This window comes from Fulmarus glacialis, unplaced genomic scaffold (genome assembly GCF_000690835.1).
Source record: "Fulmarus glacialis isolate BGI_N327 unplaced genomic scaffold, ASM69083v1 scaffold19986, whole genome shotgun sequence".
NCBI classification, from domain to species: domain Eukaryota; kingdom Metazoa; phylum Chordata; class Aves; order Procellariiformes; family Procellariidae; genus Fulmarus; species Fulmarus glacialis.
The window spans coordinates 12,771-23,102 of NW_009216462.1; the positions used below are offsets into that span (position 1 = coordinate 12,771).

Genomic DNA, 10,332 nt, shown 5'->3' on the forward strand with positions numbered 1-10,332 from the left:
ATAGTTTCAACTTCACAGATGTATTTGTTATTAGTAACTGCTCTATGGCTGGCAATCTCTGTGACTATCGCCCTCTCCCAAGCCCTGTTTTCATTAATTAGTTTTAATCTTAGATGATCAGATGCTCTTGTCCTTCCCACAGGAGTTCAACTTCTGTAAACCAGTGAAGCTCCTTTGACTTCAACAAAGTTACCTTAATGGAAATGAGCTGAAGATCAGTCTCATTGCTATGTTTCTTTTCTCCTAAATGAGAAACTCTCCTAAGTGAGAGCTACGTGTTTTGGTCTGGGCATTAGAGATTTGTACAGAGATTGATCTGGAGGAGCTAAGGTTCAGAGACTAGTTAAACACAACGTGTTTTTTACATATCTGCTACTTTTCCATGCAGTGACCTCTGTTAATTAAACTAGATAACATGTGCATACCTTGCTAAAAATTTCAAATTATGATACCACATGCACACACAAAGACACAATCCTCCTTTGCAGAGGTCATTGCTGATGACCAGACCTGCAAAACTTCTTACTGCTCTCTACTGACTTGTTTCACATGTAGAGTTTCCCATGTGTTTCAGTATTTACAGGATGGAGCCTTACATACATACAATAAAAATGAAGAATAAGGAAAAAAAAAAAGAAAGGAATTAAGAGACAGTGAAAGAGTAAAATGAAAAAAAAAAGTCCTGCCGTCTCCAAAGAGTAGTTGATCTATATCAAACCTCACAGGTCCAAAACAGTTATGAATGCAACTGTTTTGTCTGTCTTCATAAAGCAGTTTCCAATAAAATGACTAACAACTGCCAGTGGCTGCTCAGTTTTCAGAGGTTCTCAAATGGGTTTGTAGGCCTTGTCATTTCAAATGTTATCTCTATTATATATTGAGCAAGCACAATATATAAATCTCTAAAAAGCAAAAACCACAATTTCCTAGTGCTACTTTTATAATTTTTTGGATAACTTTATTTGCACCCAATTTAGAATTCAGCATTATCAGAGAAATAACAGAAAACCAATAATTGATCAGAGAATTTCTGAATTCTTCTAATGCACTTGCTGTGCTTGGATTTAATCCATGTTCAGATGCTGAGGTGTTTTATTCTTCCCATCATAGATGAATCTGCTTGCCTGCCTGCTAAGCAGAGCTAGATGCATTGCAGACTACTGCTATGCAGGCACTTCCCCGTGCCATTCCCCCCGTTTGCCTTCATCCTCACTAGTTATATTGCTACTCTTCCAACCCTGCACATCTGCATAGGGCCTGTTTCCCCATAGCACTGTCCTGTGACAGCTGCATGGTGCTCTGGGCTAAAGTGGATGGAGAGTGTCTGCGATGCAGAACCAGCACAGGCATCTTCAGTATTTTCTTTTGCTCCTGCTACAAATAGAGTGACACGGAGTGAAAGACATATTGACTTCTATGGTTGCCAGCTGATCCTTTGCTGTGTGGCCTTCAGGGATTGGAAGATTTAGCTTCAATATTCCTCATTTAATAAGACACCAACCAATATGTGTATATGTGAGTAGAGATGTAGAAGATACTCGGGATACATGCACACGCACAGACACACACATGCACATAAAATAACAGTGTCTCTTAAATGATAATAGTAGCCACAGCATTTTCATCCTAGATCTCCATGATACTTTTGCTTCTAAAATTTGGAAATATTACAACAAGAAATATCTATCCACATGTATCTTATGCAGAAGCTGACCAGATCCATCTCTCTGGCAGTTTGAATCCAGGAATTAGCCCTCCAGTGAAGATTTATTTCAACCTATGAGAAAAAATGTCATTACCATATACGTAAAAATTCAAACTATCAAGACAACATGAACTAAAAGTAAGCAATATCACAAAGGTTGTCAATTATGTGTAACGTGAATGAAGTTCATCACAAAAAGATTCCAAATACAGTCATGAATATATGGCTTATTCATATGTCAATCAGAAAAATTAACCAAAAGTAGTTTTGTCTGAATTTGATTTTGAATTCATAATATTTTATAACTGACATGAAATTGTTTGTGAAATCACAATGAAATATGTGATATATGCGTATTTTTCTCCTGCTGTTACATGTCTTAATTATTTCCATTTTGCCAGCTATGGATTAATTTCTAATTTCATAGTGCTACATTTTATGTTCAGACCATCAGTTTTGTCTTAATTACACGCTAGGAGGAGCTGACCCTCCTTGCCTAGGCAGATTGTGTTTCTCCAGAGTTTATGCTATAGGTTTTCTTATTACTGTAGCACTTTTCAAAGTTGCCATGAAAATGTCCTAAATCAGTCATTTTCACTTGAAATTAAACAAAAACCTACTGTAATTCTGAGCTATATATAGCTCATATCTAAGATGGCAGTGGAGATTCCCAGTTTGAAATGTTGTTGTCCTCCTAACTTTAGCTGCTCCTATTTATTCAGGAGTGCTCTGGTGTAGACAGACAGGCATCTCGCTGCCGTTCAAACTCTACCGCAATTCAGGCGTAAATAGGGACCTCTCAGTATTTTACCTAACTTTCCAAAGAGGTCTGAAGAAAACAAGATTATAATGTGGTGATGGCAGTCAAAGATTTGTCCAGAAAGTAAGCATCGTGTGTACTAAAAACTTCCTTAACCTTTGCAGTTTGAACATAGGTATCCCACATGCGAGGAGAAAGTCCTCTCCTAGGAGGGAGTCCGTGGGATGCTGGCAGGAAAGTGTTCCATCCTCCCACCTGGGCAAGGAGTACAGGGAGAGGAAGGAGGAGGCAGAGGACTGCCAAGAGATGATTCAGCTGTCACGAGGGAGACAGGTTCTGCTCTTGGCTCCTATTCCCACCTCTGCGTTAGTTTTTTTGACCAGGAATGGTCTAAATGAGAATACATACCCACTTCAGCGAGCAGCCTCTGATGTTTTGGCTTTGTAGACAGCAGGGTCTGAGACAAGAATTATTTTCTCTCTGACCTCCTCGCCTTCTAATCCCGAAAGCTGTGCATTCCTGGCCCACACCAATGAGATGAGGGGAGGTCCCGTTGTGTTGGGACCCCGTGGTTTGTGAGCTGCCTGGAGAGGACAGAAATGGGAATTCGAGCCCCCTTCGATCAAAAAGCTGGTTCTCCCAGATCTCTAGCAAATGATCAAAATTCTAGGATATGATTAAACACTAGATTAAAACACTAGATTAAAAACTATTTGTGATGCTTTATCACAAATAATTTTGCATATTCTTCTGAGCATCTTTAAAGCTATCAGCCCCATAAAGTTTTATCCCTAGTACAGGGAAAGGCCAGGTGGTCTGGGTCCCCAAATCCTGTACCTGCCTGGCTTTTGCCCTATACATTCAGTAGAAAGACAATGGCCTTAGTGGAAGTCTTTAAGGGTGCTTGGCCTTGGGGTAAGGGTGCAAGGTTCCTTAGGCACTTACTCTGGGAGGCTGAATGTAAAGCACAGCCACTTCCACAATAAATCCACTCCAAATCACAGTTTTACTCACCACGGGTGAGCATGTGTGTAGGAGCAAGTCTTCATTAACTAAAGCAACCAAGGAATAATGGAAAGTGATGATTGACTGGAGTGTAATTTATACTTCTTTTTAACTCTATAAATGCCAGCATGTAAATATGTGTATTTGGAACAGGTACTAAAATAAAATGCACTAAGGTGGTCACTTGTCACTCCCAACCTCAGATTCTTACTGGTTTAAACAGCTTTTTCCTTCTCTAAAAGTTGCTTTATAGGACCAGAACCTCTGCCAATCTTTTGCTCAGTCTAGGCCATCTTTCAGTGCAGTGGACAGTTTGGATAAACCCTTCTGTCTGTATATTTAATGCAGCGGGCCCATCCTGTATCATAAAATACTGAACTTTACTAGAAATTAAACATTTTCAAGAAATTTCATTCTTGTTCCAAGGCATCCAAGACCTTACATAAAAGAATACATGGAAAGTGATAAAGAGGTACATGAAAGTCCTTGATCAGATGCGTTTGAACAAATGTATTGTTATTAGTAAGACTGCTTATAAGCTGGAAGTTAAACCACGATTTCCTGAATGATGCACAGGTCTAATCTTATTTTTTTTGCAAGGCTCTTATTTTGAGTTGAGGTCTGCTGTAGCTGTGGATTTTAACTTCGTTTATATTGTTTCAAGACTTTTGAAGGGGATTTTGGTCATTCCATAGCCATTATGGTTACCAAAGTGTGATTTGTCTGGTCTATCATCAATGAGGAGTGGCATTCAGCACAGACCATTTTTTTCTCAACAAGCATAAAAGCAACCTCATTAGTAAGTCAGGTAAAAGGAGTAGTATATTCAAAATGATCTTTAAAAATTTAGGCTTAAGACCTCAGTAATGTATATTTCCTAGTTCATTAATGCAGAAATACTGCACATAGATTTTAATCTTAGAGTTAATAATAAAAGCAATTTTCACTAAAAATATAAAAACTGTAATGGTAGAATCATGATATTGCATTTAGCTCTCCCACAAAAAGTCACTTTATTACTTTCTTTTGACACTTATTTTCATTCTGGGATTAATTTTACTATATAAGGGCTTCTTAACTATTCTATTAAAATTTCCATTCAGAAGCAATAATATCTAAGAGTGAATAATAGTCATGTAAATCATTATTTCATATTAATGTAAAAGATTTTGTAAGTTCTTATGAATTCTGCTGACATGCACAATTGTGAAAAGGTTATCTCTACATTCTGCAGTGATATGCGCTGGAACAAAGGAACTATTTTAAAAGCATCAGTGGAGTACATCAAGTGGCTACAAAAAGAACAACAGAGAGCCAGAGAATTGGAACACAGGCAGAAGAAATTAGAGCATGCTAACAGAAGACTTCTGCTCCGAATTCAGGTTTGTAGAAGAGCATCACCATGAACTACAAAGCTTTCTCAGTACTTATCCCTCACCAAATTTTATTAATCTATATAATTTTTCCCCAAATAGCATTTATTAAAAATGAACTGGCTTTCCCTATTTATTGCTGTGTATATTGGGGAGGGAGTATTTTTTAGATTTCTAGGAAATTCCTTTGATAATTAGACCTTACATAAAGGAATACACGGAAAGTTAATAAAGTATTTGTACAAACAGTTTCCTTATGTATGTATTGGAGCCAGAGAAAGACAAAAAAGGAAGCAAAAAAGTATATCCCTGCAGCCAAAAATCAATACTGGACACAAAATTCCCTTCAGTATTTTCATTTTCCCTTTGTAACCATTTCACACGTTACACTTCCTTGGGTATAGTGTGCCCTGTTATATCTGCTTGTGACATGAAGGAGCAAATATGGCCCTGCATGGCTTGAAATGAAAGATTTTAATATAGACACATATGAAGATGAGATAGATAGACAGACAGACAGACATAAAATCAATTGTCTTATATATGGTGATTTACACATATATCTGTATATCATAAGCACCATCAAGTAAAGTATCTTCTGTTTCTCTGGGTAGCAGTGGATAACGAACTAGAAAGTTGCAACGTTTTTCTGTCACCTTTATTGGGTTCAGTACGCAATGATTTTAGAGAGGCTGTCCTACCTCATGTTCCTACAGGGCAGTCGCTTAAAGACAGGAGAGGAAATAAAAAGAAAAACACTCGAGTGGCAAATTTACACAGATTAACAATTTCATATTTTAAAATGCAGTCTCACAACTGGACAAAAGGTATAATTAATTTGCATGTATGATCCGTATACTTATTGCAATAGTTCTGAAGACACTGTTTTGTCTTTTAAAGTCATTATCTAATTGTTTTTGTTCGAAATGTTAGGAACTAGAGATCCAGGCACGTGCACACGGCCTTCCAGTCATGTCTTCACTCAGCGCTGTCGATTTAGCTGCACAGGTCATCAAGCAACAGTCTTATCCAGAGGAGAACTCTGTAGACTACTCTCAACAAATGCCTCTGGCACATGGACCAAATTCTGACATTTGCGATGGATCTACAGCCTTTTCTGATCCACTTTCACACTTCACGGATTTGTCCTTCAGCGCAGCTTTAAAAGAAGAGCAACGACTAGAGGAAATTTTACTGGATGACACAGTGTCGCCATTTGGAACAGACCCACTCTTGTCCTCCACATCCCCAGCCGCATCAAAAGAGAGCAGCAGGAGAAGCAGCTTTAGCACAGATGATGGAGATGATTTATAAAAGCAGAAAGGGCCTCATACTTCTCTAAACCACTTGCTAAAAGACTGAGTTGAACATAAGCATAGTGTTTGTGCTTATTTGAAATACGAATAAGGAGAGCCACTGTGAAGATAAGTTACTACATGACAAGGGTTTAAATCAGCCCTTACTTCACAGGAAAATGAGATGGACATGAACTCATATCACTTTGCCCCAAATTCACACTGTCTGTTCACAGCCGACATTTGCACAAATCTTTCTTCACTGGGATGTTTTTACTATCGTTTCATGACTTTTTACAGCACTATGAAAATGGTTACCGTAAAAGGAATACCCATGTTACAAAAGTGTATTCAAACTCTCTCTTCAATCTGCATTCACTATTCTCTGCTCTAACATGAGTTTTAGTAATTTTTAAATTCTCTTTTTTATAAAACTAAAAATTCTACAAAACATGAAGCAACAGGGAACTATTTAAGCTGGAAACTATAGAGATGTTACAGGTTTTAAAATCTGAAAAAACAGATGGTAATGCTTTCGCACAACTGAAGTGAGCATAAAACTTAAACTGTGTAGGCTTCTCTTTAAAAGGAGAAAATCCATTAAGCTTTTCATGGAATTCCATTTTTTTAAAATTTCATTTGTAGAAAAAGGACAGACTTTTAATATATGTTTTAATGATACAGAAGAAAAATGGAAACTAACATAATGACAGAGACTCAAACAAACTCAGATGGAAAAAGATACAACATTTCAGCAGAAAGACTGTACGGATGTACAAGACTCAACAAAGCTAATCTGTGTTACAATTAGCACAAATTAAAACAAGCACTACTGGTAACAGTGCTATGTCAGCTGCTTATTCCAAGAATATTCAAACTGTGTCCTTTTTTGTGTGGAAGAGATCAGAATTCAGAGACACGACAGTGTGCTTCTGGACAATGCTTTCAGTGTCCTTTGGCAGCACAGTAAGGTTTTTTCCAAAGGGACTCTTCTTTATCCATACACCTGCCTTTGATCCATTTGGAAATCACAAGATTCCCATTGCATACACTGGAAACAAAGAGAATTTAATTTCAAATTTGGCTTTGGATTCACTACAGAAAAGCTGAAAAGGAAAACTTTTCAAACTGAAGGGAATATTCAGAAGTGTTGATGTGGTGCACTGCTTCTCATAACTCGCTTGCTGGGAGGGGATGCTCAGAAAACTTGTTTTGATGACTCAGTAAAGGCTTGGCAGTTAGAGGGCAGGTAGAAGGCATATCATATTTATACACAGTGAAATTCTGGAGAGTGATGTATGTTCCTGGAGGACATTAAGTGCAATCATTCTAATTGTAATATTAATACATGGGAAAATAAGCTGGCACAGATTCTTCATAGCTCTCCCTCAACCAGAGCCAAAAGATCACATTAGGGAGTTCTCTAACAATTCCAAATATGTTTCAAAAGTGTGTACTAATTTTGCTGTCACTGAGCCTGCATCACGCTCCAGAAGTGTCACAGGGCTGGAAATAATAAGAAGAGATTAAAATGGATTGTTGTTCGCGTTAACATTTTAAATGTATTTAAACATATTATCCAAGAACAGAGCAATTGTTTCTTCCTATTGCCTCTTCTGTTATTGGTACCTGGGTCCTCCTCACAGTCCTTGTGAGGTTTGTGTTTCTCCAGGGCCGTAGCCCATTCCTGACCGACCCAGGTAGTGTCATGATAGTTTCTTAATTGGAAAGTTAGCAGTGGGATCATAAATTACATCCAGATGGCTATGAAAGATGATGGAGTATCCAATTTCACAAGAATATATATGTTTTTAGGAAGCTCAAGGATTTCTGTGAGCCTATGCAAACTAACTATGGATGTAAGCTGAACAGAGCAGAACTGATCTTCTTGTTGCATGTGTGGGGTCCCAGACAGCCCAGCACAACCTGACCCTCGGAAGAGGTTAAGATATGCTTCCGCTCCATGGTTAAAAATAATAACAACAACAAACAGTCTTCTAGTCATTTTCTTTTTTTTTTTTTTAGCATGGAAGAAAGGAATGGAAAGACAAATGAGTATTAACCAAAGGTAATTGAACATAGAACTGATCAGCATTTTAATTGGAGTGCTTCTATAAATTAAGCTCATTAGAAGAGGAACCACTTTGTCATAGTTTTGCCAAAGACTACCTAATATTGACATTTGAATACAAAATACAATGAATTAAAAGTAACATTTATGCCCACATTATGTCTAGTGTAGGATGCGTATTGTCCATTTCAGCTGATGAAAGGAGGGGATACTTGGTTGATATCAAATGCCATTTGTCCTTGTACTGCAGTTTCTACTACATTAGTTTTAAATACACCAGTGTGGATTGCTCATAATGGAGAAAAAGAAATTAAATATGAATGTATGACATGATTTTCCCATTGAACTTTTACATGGGAGTTAGACCATACTTCTGAACTATATTGACTTTAAATAACATCCAGAATTTCATCACTTTTATAAGCACTGTTCTAAAAAAACATTATAGTGCATCCATTAAATTTTTTAAAGTTGATTTTCATTCTTCTGACAATTGCTTCAGTCTGAAGCACCAGATTTTTTTTTTCTCTTCCTGCATGAGAAACTTAAGAGAAGATAGTGAATGCTTCTTTTGCAATATACCGTATTGCATCTATCATTAAACATATTCAAGCTCTCTTCATTCACACAAAATCCCTATCCCCCTTGCCCAAAACACTAAATGTATCCATACCTGTAGGTGTGTACTACGGCAATGTTGTTTCTCTACTGTTACGTTTTTCTAGTAGGAAGTCATCATATTCAGTATTTTAGCTAATAACTATAACCTGTATTACAGCATCACCCTTTAAGTTAAGTGGTGATACAGGGTGCAAGAAACAGTAATCTGGGTCATTCTGGGGGTAAATACGTGGTACTGAAGGCATTTAGGAGATACGTGTGATGGTAACCATATCCCAGACTTTCTGGAGGGAGACTCCCTCTCCCACCCCAGGTTTGGTGAGGCTGCTGTGAAGCTGAGAGGACTGTTGGAGCAGAGCAGAGCGTGGTCCTGCTGGCTTGCACAGAGGAAAGGGATTTCACGACTACAAGGACAAATCCTGATGTCCTTCCTCAGGCAGAATTTCTTTGCTGTCCATGTGAGTTTTATTGGACTAAAATATGGTGCAAGCAAAATACACATTTTAGCTATTTCCTACAGAGATCTGTTTAATGAAATCTTATGAAAGAGATGCATAATATGTCTGTGGCTCTGGGCCTAGAAAAGAATTTAAAGACTTACAGAGTTTGACCTCAAGCAAGGCAGGGGGTGAGGGGAACTGGCTATTTTTGTCAAGATGTATTAAATGAGGAGTTCTTGCTTGTTTTCAGTAGCAGCTGTTCAAAGCTGGTGGACATATTTTTACAGAGTACACAAAACAGCAGACTGATAATTACACAAAAGGAAAGGGAGTTGAAATATTAACATCCTGTTTAATTCATGAAATGGATATAGATACTATACTAAGAACAGAAACCTAAATTGTTTTGTTGCGCATAGCGTGGATAGTGTGAAAAGCTACAGTAAGTGCAAGCAGTTTTAACAAACAGGAACACAGTTGCTTTATATAGTCAAATAACTAAATATAATTCAGTCATTTAATCTTAATAAGAACATTGTTATTATAATACCTTTTGATTTAATAGGGCTGTATATATGAATGGAGGATGTAAAATTATTGTAATTTAAAATTATGTTAAGTCTCTTAGATAAGTAAAGGCATTTACATTGCTATTATAAGACTGTAGAATATTTTTATAATAATTGCTATTTTTCATTGTTAACCATATAGTATCTTGTTTTCTAAGTCAATGTATGCAGACAGAATGTACTTTATTACACACTGTACATGCAATCTTTTTTAAAATTACGTTTTATACATGCTGGTATTTTATGTTTATTATATGAATACAATTAAAGGACTGAAATTAAAACATCTCTTTATATGTCCCTTGTGAAACTTCACTATGCAGTCCCTCAAAGAATGCCATCACAAGAGAATATAATAACATCCACTAAGAACATCTGAGATACCTAACAGACAAAACACTTCACAACTGCTAAACATTTAGTCCATTATGGTACATCATGATCCAGTAGCCTCCCATTAATAAAAATAATTGATACATTCTTTAATATGGTC

At 37.1% G+C, this 10,332-nt stretch overlaps 1 protein-coding gene across 1 annotated transcript in view; it reads left to right on the plus strand.

The window, feature by feature from the left end:
• The window catches only part of TFEC (transcription factor EC), a gene marked incomplete at its 5' end in the record, with an annotated part of 14,713 nt that extends 8,316 nt beyond the window's left edge, over nucleotides 1-6,397 (plus strand). Inside the window, 2 exons of the mRNA XM_009579327.1 lie at nucleotides 4,705-4,852; nucleotides 5,777-6,397. Coding sequence (XP_009577622.1) covers nucleotides 4,705-4,852; nucleotides 5,777-6,157 — 529 coding nt within the window. The remainder of the gene's footprint in view (nucleotides 1-4,704; nucleotides 4,853-5,776) is intronic.
• Between the last annotated feature and the right edge of the window lie 3,935 nt (nucleotides 6,398-10,332).